This window comes from Rattus rattus, chromosome 1 (assembly GCF_011064425.1).
Source record: "Rattus rattus isolate New Zealand chromosome 1, Rrattus_CSIRO_v1, whole genome shotgun sequence".
NCBI classification, from domain to species: Eukaryota; Metazoa; Chordata; class Mammalia; order Rodentia; family Muridae; genus Rattus; species Rattus rattus.
Window position 1 is genome coordinate 124,668,048 of NC_046154.1, and position 22,953 is coordinate 124,691,000.

The 22,953-nt window shown below is 36.7% G+C and overlaps 1 protein-coding gene across 1 annotated transcript in view; it reads left to right on the top strand.

The window, feature by feature from the left end:
- Positions 1–22,953, top strand: part of Cnbd1 (cyclic nucleotide binding domain containing 1) — a 320,853-nt gene that overhangs the window by 161,614 nt on the left and 136,286 nt on the right. The window contains exon 5 of the mRNA XM_032890379.1: positions 17,569–17,714. Coding sequence (XP_032746270.1) covers positions 17,569–17,714 — 146 coding nt within the window. The remainder of the gene's footprint in view (positions 1–17,568; positions 17,715–22,953) is intronic.

Below are 22,953 nucleotides of genomic sequence, written 5' to 3' on the forward strand. Positions count from 1 at the left end.
AAGCAAGTACTTTTCTTTGTTGTGTACGTGTGTAGAAAATAGATGCTTTCTACACTCTAATAGCCGGCATGCTATTACTTGGCAAAACCAAGCTGTAAACCCTGCATCCACACACTTTGAAGCTGTATACTATTTATTCCTAATTTCATTCTTCAGCTGGCTTTCAGTTCTTTGTTTCCCTTCTGTAGTTAGGAAGCTGTCAAAATTTAGTGTTCTAGTAAGATATGAATATGTAACTTTACTTTTCCCTCTTTGTGAATGTTATTTGTGTTGGATTGTAAATGGTTCATACCAATTTCAAATCACTAGCGACTATCAGGACTTGTGTTTTATTTTTCTGTCTGGCCTAGTGAACTCAACTTCCCTATGTTGAATTAAATGGGGCCAAGAATATTGCCTGATTCATTTTAAAATTTCTTTCTATTTTTATTTATGTATATGTTCATGTGTATGTGTGTTTGTATGGTGTGTGTCTGTGGCATGTATGTGTGTATGTGTGTATGTGTGTGTGTGTGTGTGTGTGAGAGAGAGAGAGAGAGAAATTCTCCATGTGTAGCAAACCTCAGAGGCCCCGAAGGTACGTCAGATTCCCCAGAGGTGGAGTTACAGGTCATTGTAAGTTGCACAACATGGACGCTTGGAACTGAACTTAGGTCCTGTGGATGAGCTGGACGTATCCTTAGCTGCAGAACAATCTCTTAAACCACATGCTTACTTCAATTTTAAAATTTTGCAAATAGTAACCATTAAGTTTATTTTAGTTTCATGACAGATGGAAAATTTTTTTGATTGAAAGCTACATATGCAGCTGGAGCCATGGGTCTATGAGTACTCTTTGGTTGGTAGCTTAGTCCTTGGAAGCTTTGAAGAGTTTGTTTGGTCGATATTGTTCTTTCTATGGGGTTGCAAACCCCTTCAGCTCCTTCAGTCTTTTCTCTAACTCATCCATTACAGTCCTATGCTCAGTCCAATGGTTAGCTGCAAGCATCTGTATCAGTAAGGCTCTGGCAGAGCTTCTCAGGAGACATCCATATCAGGCTCTGTCAACAAACACTTCTTGGTATCAGCAATAGTGACTGGGTTTGGTGGCTGCATATTGGATGGATTCTCAGGTGGGGCCATCTCTGGGTAACCTTTTCTTTAGTCCTTGCTCCATTTGTTGTCCCTATATTTCCTACCATGAGTATTTTGTTCTCCCTTCTATGAAGGACTGAAACATCCACACTTTTGATTTTCCTTCTTCTTGGGCTTCATATGATCTATGAATTGTATCATGGGTACCCCTGGATCATGTCTGAAGGAAATATGAGGGCAAAGTCCTGCAAGCCCTTCTTCTCTTAAATTAGGGCTATTATATAAAGGGAAGAAGATTATTATGCCATGTGAGGAAGCAGTGTCACTTCTCATCAGAAAATGCTATGTTCAAAGTATCACATTAGAAGAAAAGCAAGCATCCTAAACATTATCAAAGTTAACATTGTGATATCACCCACTTAGCCTCTAAGCCTTATGAGAAACAATTTTCTCTATGACCCCCTTGTAGATGTTGGATATGTTGTTCATCTTTGTAGATGTTGAATATCTTGATCATTCTTATAGGTTTTAAATAATCTTATAAATTATAATTTAGTCTCATGGGTTTTCTTACAGCAGCACAAATGGGTTACAAGAACAGTTTTTTGCTTGAAACTAATTTTAAATTGACTATATGTGGGACGTAAACTATGTCTCAAGCTTGGTGAGTAGAACAGGTTGAGACCCTAGGAGCTCCATGGGTGCACACATGAGATGGTAGGTGCCTCACTGCTTCCTGCCAAATTCCTGGTCTGGAACATGGGCTACACTTCTCACTTCAAGAAATGTGCCCTGTGCTCACATAACCCAGAACAGAGTTCTCTATGCTAATGCAGTACCTAGAGGCCCTGAGGGTTTAGCCAATAAGCTTCCCTTCCCAGACATTTCTTCCTGCAAAAGGTATTTAATCTTGGGTTCACCCTGAGAAGTTGGTATTGAACACATCCATTTTCCATGATGAAAAAATAATTAACAGTTTGGAACCAAGGACTTTCACTTTCATCTACAAACACCACGGGGAACATGGAGCAGGCCTTCACCTACAGAGCCACTGCCTAAATCTCCCATAGAAAGTCCATCTACACGCCCAGACATAACTGCTGCCAAGCTGAGGACAATCGCCACTGAGCTGAGCTAAGCCTTCCCCCAGCCCCGTGCTATTCCTCAGTCACAGGCCTTTTCCATTCTTGGCTTTTAATGGACTGACTCCCAGTGGCCTAGATATCCAAGAGTCTGAGAACAACCATGACCCCAGCTTGGTCACAGGCACTGGGTCTTCCGACACCTTGTTCCCAACTTCTGCGTCTGGTACTCTGTAGATGACTGGGTGCAGAAGAGGGTTCAGCTTCCCACATCTCAACCTGCATTTTCCTGCCCCTGAAGGGGTGTCTTGGTGCTTCCCGGAAGCCCAGCCCCAGCCTGGAGATGGCATTGGGATAAGTGCACTTACACAGCATTTGGCCTTCCAAATAGCCCTGCCCTTTAGTGGAGGCAGAATGCAGACGAACAACTATATTTAATTTTTGCTCCTTCTAGGAAGGGTTTAAACATAGTCCCATTGAGTGGCGTTAAATACAAAATTGGTTAAATAACTCCAAAGGAAGTAATCCAAAGCTAAAAGGGACACATTTCTCTTTGTATGTGCATGTGCCAAGTTAAGAAAAACATTTAAGCAAAAAACTGTAAGAGTTCAAAAAAAGGAAATGACAATATTGCTAAAATAGAGGGAAGTAAGCACAAGATTATTTCGAGGTAAGAGGAAAATACATAGTATTTGTCTATCTTGCTTGATTTAACAATAGCTAAAAAAAATAAAAATAAAAAGTAAAAAAGTGGGGCTTGAGCATCCTAGAAGAAAATTGACCCAGTTAATAATAATCAGTTTAAAATGTCAGTTCTTTAAATGCTAAATGCTTTTGTCTCCCAAGAGTCAGATATTGAAATATCTAATTGATAATCTTATAAAACATTTTAGCTTCTCATTTTTATTCATTATCTAAAAGATTATCTCTAGTGTTATGCTTATTATCAATTTTCAAAATATCAATTTGATTAAGTGATTGATGTATTTATGGAGTTGCATTTTAATAAGTGGCACACACACATATCTCTCCGGGGTACTGTGTGCTTCCGAGTTGTGGGAGCTTTGTTTCTTTGTTGTGCATGTTACCCCTCAGCTGATGGGGAATTTAAATGAAGATGAATGCACACCTTCCTAAGGCTTGACCTTTACGTATACAGTAGATTCTAGAATATGCTAAAGAAGAATTATTTTGGATTGTGTTATTTTCCTGTTAAGTGTTTTGCAGTGACTGGAGTTAGTCGGCAACTCATTACAAATTCAACAGACTATTTTGAAGAAAAAATTTCTAATCAATCAATCAATCAATCAATCAATCAATCATCTTGACAAAGAGAGCCCTTTTATGCCTGACTACTTACCATTCCAGAGGTATTATGGTGGAAGGAAAGTTATTTGCTTGTATTTCAAATATACTGCCTTTCTCTTAACTCATTAAATCTCTTAAATATATTATAAACTAATTTTAAAAATTGGATCTACTAGATCAAATGGCTCATTATATAATCTATTATAAGTTTCCAGCTGGTCTCAGGATATTAATTTTACAACGCCCTAATTCATCCTTTTCTGTATAGCCACACTGCATTTTGAAAAATGCATACCAATTTAGCTGTGCCTTATCACTAAGCCCTTGGATGATTTTATTTTTTCTAACAGCAATGCTCAAACCTTTCAACAGGGTTTACAATGCTTTCTAACACTTTGCCTCCCATATTATCAAGGTTCATTTATATCCAATTTCCTTATTGTTCCTTGCAATCCAACCAAATTGGCCTTTTGTGTTTGTGTGTTTCTTGAGTATGTGATTTTATCCATATATAGGTTAGGCTTCTTTGTTACTTTCTCTGACACATAAATTTCTGCCTGTTATAACACTTTTTTTTTGCACTCATTGTGTTTAATGTTTGACTTTCTCTCTAAATTTTAAATTGAGCATGCAGGACCGTATCTTCTGTTTTCTTTGCTACATGCCAATATTTAGAATAGACTGCAAATTAATCATTGTGCAAATGTTCTGAATAAATGCATGAATTGAATACTTAGACTAATGTTGAGGGTGTTTTCTTTTTACTTTTTTTCTTTTTTGCTGACCTAAGAAATCATAAGTCTAGGTAGAAACTACTATTTGTGTTTGAAATCTGACATGTAATTATATCCTTTGAATAGAAACAGTGTGATTAAGTGAAGAATAAATATAATTCTCATTAAAATAACTGTCAGCTTTGCTTCCTGAGAAATTTGTAGTAGTGGTGTTGTGTATTAGATAAAAAAAGCTGTTCCAAATGTCTAAGTGTAAAAGAAAAAGGAGGAGTCTTTTTTAGATATTAGTTTATACTACATAGTGCATATTGTATATTAAAGTAATACATGATTATCTTGTATATTATGGCTAGGAATGATCTGGGAGCAAGGTAAGAGGTAATTTTGTAGTGTATTATAATTCAGTTGTAAACATTTTGGAATGTTTGTTGTAAACTGCTCTAATATTATGGCCTAAGTTTGTGAAAGATGCTTATGAGTGGTCTTTGATGAGGTACCTCGCCAGAGGATGCTCATAACTTACACATTTCAGCTTGAAAGAACAAACATATAGATGAATTATTTGTAACTTTTTAGTCAGTGATTAGGCATGTAGAAATTTAGATATTAAACTAGCCTATTATTGTTTTCTTCAATAACATGGAGTTCTACAAGAGCTTGGCTTTCTTTGTTCCTTAAATAGTCACTAAGAGTTTTCTTTCTTCTGTATACCGTGGTCTATTTTTAAATGTTAAAAGCAGAGTTTGGTTATTAAAAGACTGGAAAAAGGAGTTAAAATCAATGTCTTCATTTACTCAATTTCTATCTGTGTACAGCATAACAAAGAGAGAACAGTTTATTGGACCACTGATGTCCCCACCTTGTGAATGACCAAACCCAGTTTCTGGAGGAGCTGATAGTGTTCAGCATGTGTCCTGAGAATTTGAATATTCAAGCAAAATCAATTGTTATTCTGTTCATTCTTCCTTGACTGATGAAGAAATCCAAAAGAGAGTCAGACAGAGAGTGATGTGCATATTAATGACTAGTGATTCAAGAAATAGTTCAAGTGAATATTACATTCTAGGAAGTAATTTTATAGTGAATTACTTGAAAGTCTGAAGGGATAAAAAGGGGATCCTCAGGAAAAAAATGAGATTTTGAGAGAATCACACTTTTAATTTTTATAACATGTATTTGAAATGTTGTGTGTGTGTGTGTGTGTGTGTGTGTGTGTGTGTGTGTAGGTCAAAGGATAATATATAGGACTTGGTTGTCTCTCTTTACCTTTTGATTCCTGGGTATTTAATTTATTTCCTTAGGCCTAGCCTTGCTATAATAGTCTTAGGCTATTGAAGCTATGGACTCAACCTTCTGTTTCCCTGGTAACACTGGAAATGTAAACATCAGTTTAGCCATTCCTTGAGATCTAAGTTAAGATATGAAAAGGTGAAAGTATATCTCTAGCTTTCCCTAGAGACCTGGTTTTCCAAGCTACCTAAAAGGAGATGGAAAAGCTGTGCTGTGTTCCTTAAAGGAGATAATGCACTTCTCCTTCCCTGAGACCTCTTGTCAATGTAGATGCTGGCTTCCTCTCAGGGAGTATATGGCACTGGCTTGTCTACTTTTCTGAGTTAAGCCCCTTCTCTAACTGCCTGGTTTTATGGCTGATGTAAGGGCAGACTGCCTAATAAATGGGACTTGAAAAGGGCTGGCCCATGGTAGAGGGGTTACATCTACATTAGTATATTTAGTTATAGCCTCAATGAGGTGAGCCAAGAGTAAGGCCTGTGTTTCATCAGAGACTTCGGTATTTCTACGATTTTATCATAATTGACAGTAGAGTGGAATTTTGGTTCATTTTGCACACCCTCTAAAGGTTATGTGATCATCAAGTGAATCCAATAAGAGCTACCTCTAGGGAATTGTTAATTTTGGTTGGGGTGCTTGGCTGGACCTGCCTCCTCCATAGAGGGGTTTGCTTATTTATAGCATGCAAATGATCTGCATGAGCCTTGGAAAAATACAGATGCATTCCTTTGTGTCTAGATTGAAAGGGGAGATTTTGATACAATATGTGTCATGCTGGGATAAGGGGAATATTTGGGTCAAATGGGAAACTCTTTTCTAAAATGGAGGACATTTTCTGAAAAGCAAATCTTCGGAAGAGGACCTTTCCTATATTTGATTTCTTTCTGAGATGGAACAAGGGACATACACTCAGATCTATCCTATCCTACAACCTTTTCCTTGGGAAACACATGGCTGTGAGTGTAGGAGTGAGCATGAGCCGAAGACAAGAGGAGAGATGAAGATTTTCTGGGAGGGTGGTTCTTGGTGTCAGAGGAAGGGAATGGTAGATAGTATCTGTGAAGGACCAAAGGAGGAGGGGTGGAGAAAGGTGGTGAGAAGTTAAAGGAGCCGATTTTAAGTCGGGAGGGGTGAGGAGGAATGGAGGGATGGAGGGAAGTAGGGATAGGGGTTGAGAGTTTCAGGAGGTAAAGAGGTATATAAGAAATCGAGTAAAAGAGCAAAGCTGGAAAGGGTAGAAGCCAGAGAGTGTATGACCCTCGGTCAGTGGTATTTCGACTGACCCCTGAGTGAGACACTGAGAAGACATAGATGGATGCAAAAACAAGAAGTTTATTTTCTGGAGTGTCAACATCCACCCTTAATCAAGGCAAGTGATGAGAAGGTGACCGCAAGTGGTTATTACAAACAGTCTTTATATTTGTTTTAGGGGCATGGGTTACATCAGTAAGGTTACAGTTCAAATGTATTGGCTAAGCATATTGGCCTTTAAATCTATTGGCTAGCAAGCATGAGTCAGTATATTTTGAAAACTTTCTATTTAAGAATGTTCCTGTGGGTGGAGAATAGAACTTGGCCTATTCTTGACTTGAGGCAGGTGAGTGAAAGGCTGATGAAAGCCCCTAGGGCCCTTCAGAGAGGAGGGTGAGTAGGTTGGGTGGTACTAAAGGATGTTTTCAGGGAGATTTTTGAAGCAGCAAAATCTAGTAAGCTATGCCATTTTGACAGAAGGCCTGAGGGAAGTGTCCGAGAACAAAAAAAAACTTGGGGATAAGGGACTTTAGACTACTTGCAATTTCCTCTAGTGAAATTATTTAAATTGATAAGGATGTGGAAATCAAAGATGCTAAGTTCAGGCCAGGTGCAGTCCATGACCAGATTTTCAAAGAATGTGGAAATCAGTCCACAAAATTGACAATAGAAGCTGAGGAACTCCCAGAGTTTAGGAGAGGGTGTAGAACTGGCTTCTTCCAGGTATTGTCTTAGCCTTACCTTCCCACTGAGTTCACTGGGGATGCAGCCTGATAATAACTGACAAAGAGTCTCTCTCTGTTCTGGACACCAGTAGATAGGAAGACAAAAAGAAAGGGGACAATCCAAATTGAGTTTATATGTTACAAATACAAAACCTGAATTGGGGTTGAAGCAGTTACCAGGGCAAAGGTGATGTCTTAGTTTCTGTGGTGTTTTGAATACGTTTGGCCTCCATATACTAATATATTTGAATGCTTAGTCACCAGGGAGGATAACTATTTGAAAGGATTAAGGGATTAGAACACTTAGCCTTGCTGGAGTGGGTGTGGTCTTGCTGGAGGAAGTATGTCTGTCACTGAGGAGTGGACTTTTAGGTTTCAAAAGTCAATGCCAGACCCAGCCGTTCTCTCTGTCTGCCTTGGGGTTAGGGTGTGGCTCTCAACTATTTTTCAGCACCATACTTGCCTCCTGCTATGTTCTCTGTGATTCTGGTAATGGACTAATCCTCTGAAATTGTAAGCAAACCCTTACTTAAGTGCTTTTTCTCATAAGAGTTGCCTTGATCATCATGTGCTTTCACAGCAATAGTATAGTGACTAAGACAGTATTGTCACTGTGAACAAATACCATGACCAAGGAAACACATAGAAGAAAATATTTAATTAGGGGCTTGTTTACAGCCTCAGAGGATCACTTCATTATCATCACAGCAGGTAATGTGGCAGTATTGTGCTAGAAAAGTAGATGAGAGCTATATCTAGATCTACAGGTGGCAAGTACAGAAGGGGGGCAATGGTTGGAGAGACTATGCCTGCCATAAGCTTTTGAAACCTCAGAGCCCACTCCTGGTGACATACCTTCTCCAACAAGGCCATACCTACTCCACCCATAAATACCACACTTCTTCATCCTTGCCAAGCAGTTCTACCCACAGGGACCAAGGATTCAAATATAGGAGCATATGGGGCATTCTCATTCAAACTACAAAAATCCAGTGGTTTTAGGTTATAAGTGGTGGTTACTTAGTCCATGTAGCAAGGTCAGTGAGTAGTCATACTCTTGATCACATGGATATCAGAAAAGGGAGAGAGACAGGAAAGCATTGATAGGAGATTACCTGGAGAGTCTAGGGTACAAGATCCCAAAACCTATCATGGGTTTTGGTACCAAATATTTTTTCAGGATGGATCTTAGCAACAGGGAAATGAAAGAAAGAATAAACAAAACTTTCAACAGGAGCCATTTGTCCTTTAATCAGAACGGTGAAGGGGATGAAAGTCTCTCCATAGAAAGAGAGACCCCACTGGCATGCCTCAGGTGACATTATTGGTTAGGTAGTTATAGGGGTGGAAGATTTCATCTGCAGGTTTGTTTTCTTGCAGTCTCCAAGCTGTAATTACCAATGGAGGTTAGGGTGGCTTCTCAGGAGAGCAGATGTTCTCACAGGGAAAGGGAGAGTGCTTGGTTTATGAGACCACACCATCTTTCTCTGTCCAGATCCTACTGGGCTACAGATGATATGAGTCTGTCCTTAGTTCAGGAGGCCACACCTTCCTGACTTCCTTATCACATATTTCTGAGATCCTGGCAGCAGTCTTGTCTGTGTTCCTTAGCCCTCCTTAAGCTTTTGGGTCATTAGCACTTTAATTTTGGGCAGCACATTGAGGTGCATTTGAGCAAGGAGACATTCCATTTGAGACTAACCAGATATAACTTTTAGGATTTATTTATTTGTAATTATTTTCCTTTTTAATGGTCCAAAAATTGAATTGCAGTTCTTTTGGCATCCTAGGTAAGTATGCTACATTGAAGCTATGCTGTAGTCTTTCATTGCTACTTAAACAGCTATTGCTAGCTGTTAGTTTAAGAATAGCTATCAGGAATGACCTCACTGCACATTTTCCTGGCCAAAACATCGTGTCCTGTGGAAACAAATGAGGCCCTCAGCAACCAGACACCTACTGGAGAGCAATGCAGAAAGAGTAGCATAGACTTAAATGTATTTATAGAACACATGCTTTCTAATGAAAGCTCAAATAAGAAAGAAATGTGTTTATACATTGTCCTAAATTTAAAAACAAAAAAATATGACATGACATAACTTTCTTATTAACTTAAAAGGGATATTTTCAAATATTTATAGTAATATACTGTGCCCATTTTGTAAACCCCAAAAGACCACCAAGGAGCTGGTTCTAGTGCAATTGCAGTAGGGTCTTTATTCAAGCTCCAGGTTGGGCTACACCACCATCTCTGACACTGCAGAAGGAGGGGGGAAGCCCCAAGCCCATTAGAGATGTAAACAGGCAAGCAAGGGGGTTTCTAGATTGACGCACATCTAATTGGGAGGCTATAATGGAATTTTGTTGCTTTTTGCATAATTGGCTGGTGCTACAAGCCCAACAATAAACTTAGTTTCTGCTTTCCTTCTGACTGGTGGTTGTTAGGAACTGAAGTGTAAGGGGCAGGCCTGTAACCTGGACACTAGTGGCAGATACAGGTTTTTTGGGGAGTAACCTGGAAACTGGTGCAAGTTCAACCGTGGTCAGGTTCTCTAAAGTAGAGTCTGAACCCAAGATCTGGTCTCTCAAAATATATGGTATATTAGTAAATTTAAAAATTTTCTTAAACAAGGTAATAGTATTCTTTGAATATAGGACTCTATTATTTGATTAAATATTGTTATCATACCAAGAGGTAAAGTTGGATAAGAAATGCAATAAAAATGGGGAAAATAAATCTATTGGAAGGTAAAATTAACAATGCTAATGCAGTATTTTTGTGTTGGTAATAATTACTTGTGTTTTAATATTCAGTAATTTGTTGTGCTTTTTATTTAAAAATAAATTTCTACTGTTCTTATATAACATCTTTTATTTATTTTTAATTTGCTATATGTAGGTCTGACCAAATAAATTCTGCAATAACAATGTCTTAACACAATCAACCCCACTTATGCCCACTTCCTGACAATGTTGAAGTCACAGGTCTGAAGGTTTGTCTTTGTGGCCCAGTGTCTAGCAACCTTGACATGGCAGTGTTTCTCCCTGAGATAAAATCCTGCCTACAATATGTTTTCTTTGTGGCTCTGGATAAATTATTTGTATATGTAAATTTTGCACCGTAGCAAGTGATTGGATTATGAAGTATATGACCTGGCTTTATATAGTGTGATAACCAAGGCAAAAACTTTATTAGTACCCAACTATTTAAAATAGAATATAAATTTTAAAAGAATTCTGCATTATATACCTGAAAGCTATGCTAAGGTAGATAATATCCCATTCATAAACGTTAACACTTTAAATATTCTCTATTACTTTATAATTTATATTTTAAATAATTTTACTATGTTATCAAGGATATCTTTTTATGTATAATATTTTTGGATAAAAAAGCAAGACAATTATGCTTCTTCTCTCCCCATTTCATGAATTTTCTCAAGGGTCTGCAGTTATTTGGCATGTGGATTTTGGGTAGATATAATTCACACATACATATATGTGCATGAGTGATAGTAAGATTTGTTGTTCATGCAATAATATTTCAAGATTGTGATTTTTTAAGTAAACAGTAATCTGTGTCCTTGTAGTTTTCTGATTTTGTTTAGTTATAGAATGCCACATCATTGCTTTCTCATTATATGTGTGAGCGTGTACTTTGATTTGCTGTTGTTTTGTTTGTAAATATCACAGCTCAGTTCAGTTGCTTTGTTTATATATTCCCTAACATTTAGTTAATAAAATCTTCAGTACATACAAAACAACTGTTTCTCCATCCACTGACACAAGGACATGGTCAATCCCCCTCTAGAAGAAGAATTTTATTGAAGTAACTCATTGGTTGTACTCTTACTGAAAAGCTGGGGAAGTCTATGTCAATCGGGTAGTACAAGAAGTCATATTTTATGACTTCTTAACTCTTAAGTAGAGCACTATCTAAGATTGTTAATATTGTTAATAGTGCAAAGATTTTTGGTTTTGATTTCTCCTTTATTCAAGTAGATTGTTATTAAAATGATTAAAATAGTTTTAGAAAAATACAAAAGCCTCATTTCCCTTACATTCTTACATCCTAATACATGTAAGTAAAATAGTGTTATAATATAGAACTTAAAAGAACCATAATCAATTTTCTATGAACCAGAGATGTTCGATCTAGTAATCATGTCATGAGCAAGAAATACGAAGGACTAGTGAGTGTGAAGTCCACAGACATGGGAAGTCCTTCAAAGCTTCAGTGATGTGTGTCTATTGCTGTGGACTCGAGGTCCGGAGAGCAAAGTGAGGACGCCAAAGGTTAAGAGAGCTAAATTCAGATGGTGTTGCCTTAGGCAAATCCCGAAGCAGAGGTGAGGTAGCTGCTTGTTGTGAATCTTAATGAGCCTCCAGTTGCACTCCATGCTGAGACAGAAAGGACTAGCAAAGAAAATTCTGAATATTGCCTCAGAGTTTACCTGAAATTCCTGGCATATGCTATTTTCTTCTTCCTTCCTTTACTTCTCCATTTCTTCTTCCCTCCTTCCTGTATCCTCCTCCCTCCTTCCTTTTCTCTTTCCTTCCTCCTCCTTCCTTCCTTCCTTCCTTCCTTCCTTCTTCCTTCCTTCCTCCCTCCTCTCTCCTTCCTCCCTCCCTCTCTCTCTTTCTTTCTTTCTCTTTTCTCCTACTTTGAATCCTCTACCACCTCCTCCTCCTTTTCCTCCTCCTCCTTCTTTTGGACAGTTACAATTGTAGCTAACATCGAGTGCTTTCTCCCTAAAACTGTAAAGACCAGGATAATTATTCTGAATCCCCTATTTCAGCATTATCATATAAGTCCAATCAAGGCACAGTAGTAGTTGTGACACAGAAGTAGAAAACCACTAGGAAAGGAAAGGAAAATTGTCTCTGTCTACAAATTATATTTGTTTTGTTAAAAATTATTTTTTTAGTATTGTTGTGTTTTTATAAAAAGACCAGGATATGTTTGGTAGAGCCAGGTATGGTGAGGTGGGAGGGGTGCTTTGGTGAGCTCATGCTAGGTTATCCCTTCCCTGTGAGGTACCAGCCATAGAAAGAATATAGTATAGAATCAAATCTATTTAGGGCATGGGAAGGCGAGTTGACAGGAGAGAGAGACAGAGGAAGGGAGGGAGGAGAGGCCAGCAAGGAACATGTGGAGAGAGAGGGGAGGGCTAAGGGGAGGGAGGGAGAAAGGGATCAGGGGGAGAAGAAAGTCAGAGAAATGGGGCAGAGAGAACAAGGAGTGGCCAAACAGTCCCTCTTATAGCAAGCCAGGCCTACCTGGCTATTGTCTGGTAACTGTTTGGTACAGCCTAGAAGGAATGCTAACAGCTAAAGAAAATTTTAAGACAGGCAGTAGATTCATTGCAGATAACAAAGGGGATCAACAAAGTAGGGGATATGATCAAAGCTTATGTGTACTATCTATATGCTAGCAATGGATACCTTTGAAGATGACTATTTAAAATAGCCTCTAATGCATACATACCAAGGAACAAGTTTAGGAAGAGAACACAAGACCAAAACAGTAAAAACTGTGGAATATTGTTGAAAGTAAAAATGAAGTTTGAAAAATAAACAAACCCTAACCCTATTTTTTAGTTTAATGGGATATAGGATTTTTAAGTATGCCCTTATGATTTTCTGAAACTATTCAGGATCTGCGGTAGCATTTTCCCTTACATTTCTGATATAAATGTTAAATACGTATTTCAATTTTTATTTTATGTGTAGGAGTGTTTTGTCTGCATGCCTCTGTGTATACCACATGTCTTCCTGGTGCTTGTGAAGGCAGACAAGGATTCAGAAACTCTTGACCTGGAGATACAGATGGCTGTGAGCTGTCACATGGGTACTGGGACCCGAAGCAGTGTCTTCTGAAAGACCAGCCAGTGTTGTTAACTGCAGAGCCATGTCTGCAGCCCTTTCATCTCTGAATTTAGTAATTTGGGTCCTCTCACTTTTGGTTAATTTGGCTAAGAGTTTGTCAATCTTTCTAATACTCGGAAAGATCCAAGGCTTCATTTAATAAATTAATTTGCTTCTACATCTTTAATTTTATTCTGTTTTAAATTATAGCTTCTTTTATATTCTTTTGGAGGTGGTGTCTGTTTTTCTATATTGCAAAGCCTTCAGGTTCATCATTAAGTTACTAATAAGTCCTTTCCCAGGTTTTGCAATGTAGGCATTTTTGCTGTGAACTTTCTCCCTAGGATTTCTCTGTGTCCCATAGACTTGGTATGTTGTGTATTTCTCAACCCTCATTGGATATGCTTCCTTTTTGTAGTAGATGAAAATTCACATAGAAACCTAAAACTTGTCACTGAACAGAAAATAATAGATTGTGTGGAGCGTTCATAATAATACCCCTTCTCCCAGGTTTAAGGGAACATCATTGAAGAGGGTGGCAGAAAGATTATAAAAACCAGGTGTCATGAACGACCACAAAAAAAAAAAAAATCAGTGCTTTCAAAGCAAAACTTGGTTTTGTCCATAGTTGTACATGTGAACTCACAGCAGTTGTGACACTATGCCTAGATCTGTACAAACTCAATCGAGTCAAAAATCCCTGTATGGTGTGTGTGTGTGTGTGTGTGTGTGTGTGTGTGTGTGTGTGTGTGAGAGAGAGAGAGAGAGAGAGAGAGAGAGAGAGAGAGAGAGAGAGAGAGAGAGAGAGAGAGACAGAGAGAGACACAGAGAGAGACAGAGAGAGAGACAGAGACAGAGAGACAGAGAGAGACAGAGAGACAGAGAGAGAGAGACAGAGAGAGACACAGAGAGAGACAGAGAGAGAGACACAGAGAGAGAGAGAGAGAGAGAGAGAGAGAGAGAGAAGATTAAGAGAAACAGAGACAGACACACATGCGCGCACACACACAAAGACACAGGTGACAGAAGTGGGCATGAAATTCTAACCCTGGATAAGCAACTCTTGACAAACGATAACTGCTGAGAAAGGGGAAAGTTCTTTAAGGGGGTGACACACCCAAGAGAATTCAGTCAGAATACACACAGAAAAAGAACACTATGTTTCATGCTTAAGGAGGTGGGGTTGGTCTGGGAGGAGTTGGGGAAAATGTAATCATAATACTCTATGAAATCCTTAAAGAAATAATAAAATATTATTTTTTAATTTTGAAGAAAAAGATCTCTTATTTTCATAAAATTTAACCTAGTCTTCTTGAAAGTCTTCTTTGTTGCTTTAAACAAGGTACCCCCCCATTTACAAAAGAAAGGATGGTTCACTAGGGCAACTTGCATTTTTTCATTGCAACTCCTTTGGATAGTGTAACATACCAGTCATATACCTTATGTGGGGTGTGGAAGCCAACTTTCGCCCATGAGCATTCCTCCCAGATAAAGCACCTATAAATACTAATGTTGTATGCATTAATTCAGACCATATTATTGGGCATGCCTTGAAATTACAAATATGCAACCTAAATTTAAATAAATAATTTCCAGTGGCAGTCATAAGGCCTACACAGCATGCTAGGTTGACTGCATACAGGCTGTGGTTGTTTAACTTTGGTTTTGGTGCGATTCTTACCAGTGGGAGTTGGACGTCTCTGATTCTTTTGCCTGTTCTTCAGACGCTTTTCCTCCTACTGGGTGGCCTACTACAGCCTTGATATGAAGGTTTGTCCCTAGTCTAACTACACCTTGTTATGCCATGTTTGGTTGATTTCCCTGGGAGGCCCGTTGTTTTCTGAAGTGAAATGAAGGAGCAGTGGATCTGGGGGAAAGAGGTAAGGAGACTGCAGTCATGTTGCATTGTATGAGAGAAGAATAAATAAGAAAACCGAAAAAAATTCCTGGCTTGTTACCATTGTTTATGGTTTCTGCTACGGGATAGTCATGAAACAGGGACTTGATCATTTCTTGGCATGCTGCATTAGTTTTTGTGTTTGCTGAATAGACATATATTCCTATTTTAATTTACAGAAAGAGAATTTGGCACACAGTACTACAAATGAGGACCTACTGTTATTTATATGTAGAGGTATAAACACAGTCAACACATATTTCTGTCATAAATGTGTTATATATACCTTTTTCATTTATTTTGATATATGAGCATATACTCACATACATATATGATTTTATGCCTACTATGTGAACATACATATTCTTTTTATCTTCATATAGAATGCTTTAACATTTTGACTATTTAGTAAGCCATGCCTCTCTGTGTCTGTTCAATTTTTAAAATTTTTTAATTTATATTTTACTTTACATCCCCGTCATTGCCCCACTCCTGGTCATCTCTTTCCACAATCCTTCCCCCGTACTACCTCTCCTTGTCTGTTCAATTCTTATTGGTTAGAATTCAGTCACATGGTAGTAGAGGATATAGAAATGCCTAGCGAATCAATTTTTAATAGTTCAGGTGTCTTCAAGTCTTTGTCTCTTGCTAGCTAATAGTTTTTTTAAGATTATATTCATTCTTTTAAAAAAGACAAACTAAAAGCTTCATTTATAACTATGTCTCAAAGTTGTGGCTCTTGATTATCTATCCTTCTTTGTGTTAACTGCCATTATAATTGTTTCAGGTCCACTAACATAAGAGCTTTCTTTACATTCGTATAATGGTGAAACCAGGGAAAAACATTGAGTCATTAATGGCATACTAACAAATAAAACAAAACAAAATCACAATAAAAGTATTCGTTCATGACAACCATGCTACTTCCATGGGCTAATTTATGCAAACCTAAGAGTATTGCAAGTTTTAGGTCTTGGATTTTTTTTTCTTTTCCAGTTAGGGAGGGAGGGTCCTGGAGTAGAGCACCTCTTGTCTTCACTATCTGAGAAGTCTTCTCTCCTCTCTTATCCCAGTGAATAAATCTAACCAGGGGATTGGAGAAAATTCTGTGTTTGAAGACGAAGCGTCGTACTGTGTGCTTTGGTTTGAAAGCTCAATCCTTACAACTTCATTAGGTCACAGTACTGGATACTTTAAGGGTAGACATCCTTAAAATATATAAAAACATCTACATATCTCTAGTACTGTCCACTTGCCAAAGTCAAGGTTATATTGCCGCTATTGTTTGTAAGGTTGTTTACTCTCTGCTCACCCTCATTTGCTCAGCTTTGCTTGAAGGCCTTCTGGATCAGTGACATAGACGGGGAGCACAAACTCTACATTAGGCCTTTCCTAAAGGGTAAGGCATCTTCTTATAACCAAGAAGACGTAAGGACTTAATAGACCTGTATAATCTTAAGACCTGTGTAATCATGTCTTTTTCATTAAAACCCCCTTTTTGGCTAAATGGGTTAAGGAATACTGTTCTTCATGACTGTCCTTCATGTTTCTGTCTTCCTTTCTTCCCTTTTACTTGTATTTGAAAACTGATCCACTTAACTGCATTAATGATCCATTATTTCAAGTGAACAATATCAAGCACACAAGGTAAAATAGGATTCAGTGAGGTAAATTTTCTAAGCAGATGGTCCATGGTTTATACATACATACTATATACATTATATGTCACATATAATAAATTATATATTACATATATGTTATATAATTATATATATTTTATAACTATACATATTTAATTATATAATATACTAATTGTATTTTATATAATTATATTATTACATATTATACTATATTATATATAGTATTTTTCCTATATTTATTACTATTTACTATATTACATGTAATATATTAATAAATATTTTACATAGAGAAAGAGAAGCATTATCTTTACAATAATTATGCTAATGACATATTTGATTTTACTTTCACATACTATTAAGGATCAAGTATAAATAGTCAGATACTATTAAGGATCAAGTATAAAATGTAGAAATTAAAAACATCTTTAGTTAATATCCAAATGGTCTTTTTTGCTAATAAATACATTCTTTAATTGTAATTAGGTTTCTATTGAAGTTTACAGCATCATGGTACTTATTATTAGAAACAGAGTGGATGTTAAATATATATCAAAAATCCAAATGAGGTTTTAATGTAGTTTGAACAACTTCTAAATTAAAATAAATTAAAAAATGGAAAATTTAAATCTGCCAATACATTATCTTGTTTTTCTTTTTGCTGTAATCTCTGAATTTATAATCTGTTTCATCCTTTCCAAGGCCAGTACACAGAACAATCCATGAACATAACTTCGTGTGGAAGATGTTGAAGAATATTCCAGTGTTAGCCTCTCAACTTAGAAGTGAGCATCTAAAAATCCTGAGTAAGAAAGTCATGTCTGAAACCTGGATCAAAGGTAGCACAGGTATTTGACTAGCATAAGGTATCTGGCAGAATGGAATGCATATATTTATGTCAACTTGGTGATTGTTAAGTGCTTATGATTTTACTTGGCATGCTAAAATATACTCTTTGGAGATAGTCAGGTATTGCTATTTGAGCAACATTTCACACTTCAGTAAAATTTATAGCATATATTTAGTTAAGGTTTCTATTGCTATGAAGAGACACTGTGACCAGAATACATCTTATAAAGGAAAACATTTAATTTGGGCTGTCTTATATGTCAGATGTTTTATAATCATGGTGGTAAATATGGCGGTATGCATACAGGCATGATACTAGAGAAGGACTGAGAGTTCTATATCTTGATCCATAGTCAGCAAAATGAAACTATCATACTAGGCCTACCTTGAGTTTATGAGACCTCAAAGCCTTCCTCTACAGTAATACATTTCCTCCAGTAAGGCCACACCCACTTCAACATGGTCGTACATTCTAATGTATATCACCCCCTATAGGCCAAGCATTAAAACACATGAGCCTATGGGAGTCATTCCTATTCAAACTACAACACGTATGTTTGTGCATTTGCAATTTGAATAAGTATCCAGATTACTCGTAGTACCCCCTGAGACACAATGGGCTTAATTCTCTAGAATTCTGTTTCATCAGGTCTTGAGTAGAGCCTAAAGTTATTTATAATCATTTGTTGATGACACAAACACACAGTACAAATTTATTAGCAATCCACAGCAGTCTTTCACTGTTGGTTAAAATGCTTGCCTACCTGGATGCAGATTTGAGTATAGATATAGGGAAAGCACTTGTTGGGCATAATGTTCATCTTTAGTCTCTTTACCATGGATGTAGGAGCTAGTTCAGTATAAATGCATGCATTTGAACCTTTGAAGGGAAGGAAATCAAGAGATATTTTTTTGTATCAAGAAATGGATGTTTTATTACTTACAGAAACAAAGTGATGTCATTGTTTGCAAGTGTGGTCCCCAAGGCATAAACGTCACACAGAGGAATTCTGCTTGTAAATGAATTTTAAGCGTACTTCAGCCCTCTGCACTTGCCCTCTGTATTTGCGACTATTTGTGGAAAGCAGTTAATCAGGAACCTGACATTTAAAACCAAATTGAAATTTTGGAGACTCATGATTTTTTGAAAGACTTACATAATTTGAAGGTTTTCCCTCAATGGTTTTCTCTCATAATTGGCTCCATTTAATTAATGTCTAATGGTAAAAAATAAATCACAGGAGTTTGCCATGATTAAAATGATTTTATGGCACCGGGAGAGGGGGACAAATGCTCACTGTTGGGTTGCTATTAGGTTGAGGATAGTAATTAAAAACTACTTTATATTATGAAATTGTATATCTAATGATGAAAATCTATGATGCAACATAAATGTCCTTCAATGAAAGATTGACAGTCATCAGTTCAATAGAATTGTAGGCACTGGCTAAAAGAATATGTTGCCCTAACCCTTGGTCCCTATTGGGGGTAGGGGTTAAGAAGACTTAGAATCAAAGACACTGATTCTAGTAGTCAGATCAGAAGCAGAAGCAGACTCATTCATTGCAGAATTGGAAAGTACCTTTATATTCTCTACCCATGCCCCATTGGCCCATGACATCTTGCCCCTTGGTACTGGCACCATCTGATTGACTGTGCAGTTCATATGCTCCATTGTCATTTGTCTCCATGTACCAGGCAGATTTTAAGGCTGTAAAATGAAGATGCAGCTGTTGCACATGTGTGGACCATTAGTGGACACCAGTCAGGTTGTGCTAACTCATCCTTCCTACAAGAATGTACTTGTATGTGCATGCATACGTGTGTGTCTCTGTATATATATATGCACACACACATACACACACACACACACACATATTTGCAAGAGGTAGTAAATAGAAGTTCAACAGTAGAAACTTACAAATACCTATAAAAATCTAAGTGTATGAAAATACATGTATAAATATTTAAAATTATAAGGTGACCTAGATTGACATTTTAAATTTAAATACTTTTTTTCCTTAGTGGACAAAAGTAGAATTGAGTGCTGTTATGGTTTGGGCATGGTTCAAATATTCCAAAACACTCAATTGTGATTGAAACCTTTGCTTATCTGTGGCCTAATTTACAGTGTTGGGAGGTAGTACGATCTTTGGGAGGTGGGTCCTCTTTTAAGTGATTTTGCTATTAGATAACATATTCGCTAATCATTGAGTTCTTGTAGGAGATTATGATAGTAGTCAGCATGGCTGTGTTAGCACAGCCTCTCTTTGCTCCTATTAGATATTTGATTGTCACAGTGTATCTTCACATTATGGCTCTACAATTAGCCAAACAATTGGGATATGTGATCTTTGGTTCACATCTACCAATCATAGCCTAAATGTACCCTTTCCCATTACAAAACCAAATAGCTCAGGCTTTGATTGAAGTGAAGAAAAAGATGAGTAAAGGCAAATAATTTTCTATTCCTTATACATGTATGGATGGGCTAATTCATACAATAAATTTAGAGTCATGTATACTTTAGAGACATATTTTTCAAGGAAGTTCTATAAGGAAAAATAGGAAAAATTTTATTCGGATGGCGTATTAACACTTGTCCATAATTATTAATAAAGTACGAACTCTTACAGAATTTCAGCTTGTATTTTCCAGTTCTTTAAAAATTTATAAGTCGCTGTTTTTCTTCACCTCCCCGTACTTAGATCCCTTGGAATTTTTAAGACATGTAGTTCTAACTGCTCAGATGTTTCCCTATCAAAGTGTCAGCTCATTAGGTTCACAAACTTTGAAGTTCTCTTTGTTCATCCGCCTTAAGAAAAAAGCCTAGCTAGGTGTCTGCTTCTCTCCATTTGTTTTATTCGCCTGTGTGCTTTGCTCTGTCTGCTGTGGCTTACAGTGCTCCCTCATGTACACCCTCGTCCCCAGACTGCTGACTTTCAATCTGCCACAGAGGCTCATTTCTCTGGTGCAATTCTGCACAGATGTTTGTACCTTCTGCTCTTTTTTTTTTTTTTTAATGGCCATTAGTTCTTTTGAGCTGCATTATCTAAGGAAGTTTCCTGAATATTTCTCTCATCCAATAGTCTTTTATACATTCAGTTTCTGCAAGTAAAATATAAAACAATGAAACAGTATTAGAACTTAAGTAAATCAAGCATATATATATTTCTAAATAATTATGGAATCAATCATGTTACCTTATATTATTATTTACTATAAAATTACTTTAACTGAAGATAACCATTACTAACTGTACCAAATTACTGAAAATAAGGGATGGAGGAGATGGAAGTCAGTACAAAGGTGAATTAGGTGTTGATCTGCAGTCTTTCTCCAGATAAGAGATGATATCAACTCATGATGCAGCACAGAAGCAGAGAGAAACAGTGTGGGGATTTTCTGCATTCTACAGGGTCCTGTGTTGTAGGGTGTCATAGATACCAGAATACGTGTGTTTCATGCATTTTTTATTTCATTTAATTTTTTGTTTTGTAATCTTACCTTTGTTTCTATGCTAAGAAATAAAATTTACACAAAGACAACTAAAGAAGAAAAGAAAAATGTACTTCTACATTAAGTTCTTAAAGGACACTGTATATATGTCTACAACCATATAGCCAAACACTCTTCACCACAGTTTGAATTAATGAATAAAATATTTTACTGATAAATCAATAACCCTACATATTAATATATATAATTATATATAATATAGAATATAATATAATTATAATATATAATTATATAATATATAAAATATAATATGTTTATATATATATAAACATTCTTTAATAATGAGTGTCCCATTTTCTGCAAGAAATTCTAGAAAAAAAGACGAGCATTTAAAGCTGTTTTATACAATCTTCAAAAATGAATAAAATGAAACATTGTTATACGTGTAATATTTATAGATATATATTGATAAATACATCTAAAATGTATAGATACAAATATAAAACTATTTTAATTGTAACTAAATGAAAATATTCCTCAAACTAAATGATTGGTGTTCCAATAACTACCATCAGATGAAAATACTGAAAATCAGAAATGCTGTGTACCAGGTAACCTACACTAAAACACAGCCCTAACTGTAGAGTTTTGAAGTTAGTTTTAAGAATCCCAGGACCTCTTGTGAGCTGTGGCTTGCTGTAAAATCTGGAAATAGCACCATATGACATTTTACTAGCCTCAGAAAAGATTGATTTTTAAAAACACTAAGTCCAGGTATCTACTTGAAGGTTTCTAATAAGTCAAAAAGGATAATTCAGCGTCACAGATTATGTGTATTACCATGAAACAGAAAGACCCTTAAATTTTCATTGAATCTTTTCCCTCTGTAACAAGCTCGGATGGAAAAAATCATATCTAAATATTGCATTTTTTGCAGTTTTATTTTGACATAATTTTTCCTAACATAATTTTTAATCAGTCATTTCAAAGCAGGGATGATTTAATTAGGAAGTCCTTTTATAAAGATCAATCTCCAAAGATTGTTGAAAACTGCTTTCATTCTTTATTCTATGACTTCTGTCCCTCAGTTCTAGTAAAGTCTATCCCAAAAGCTTCTCTTCGTTTCCCTTTTCTCCATGAAAGTGTTCATTCTTCCTCTGGTCAGTGATTCAGCTCCCATAAGTGTGGTTCTGAGACTTACATGCCATGGCCCTTAGTTTACTCATATTTATTGCTGCTTTAAGTCCTCTGTTGCCTAGCACACCTGTCAAGGAACTTGGCAAACTTCCTATAAGTGAAGTGCTTGCCTGTTACTAGACATAGACATAGATCTCTTCCTATGAACTATTTCACACATGAAATCTTAAAAACAGGGAAATTTAGGCTACTTCTTTTCCCCCTAAATTAATTGAGTTCTTCCTTTGTTCCTTTCTTCCTTTCATCTTTCTTTCTCTCATTCTCAGAGATCACTTAAATCCCCCATCCATTTCCTCTCATAAGGATACTTCCTTCAACAACTCACAAGTCTCTCTGTTTCCAGAGAATAGGTTTGATTTGTCATTTTGCGTTATATATTTTCTCTGACTATTAATGAAATAGTATCACAGGAAATGCAGTAAGCTATTAATATTTCAAAGCACAGGGAAACTAGAAAATTTTAAGTCTCCTTAACCTCAGCTAGCCATCATCTTTATTTTGGCTTATTTCCTTATTCTAGTTATATCCATTTTTCGAAGTAAAATTCTGTCATTTTACTTCCTGTTTTGGATTTAGCATATC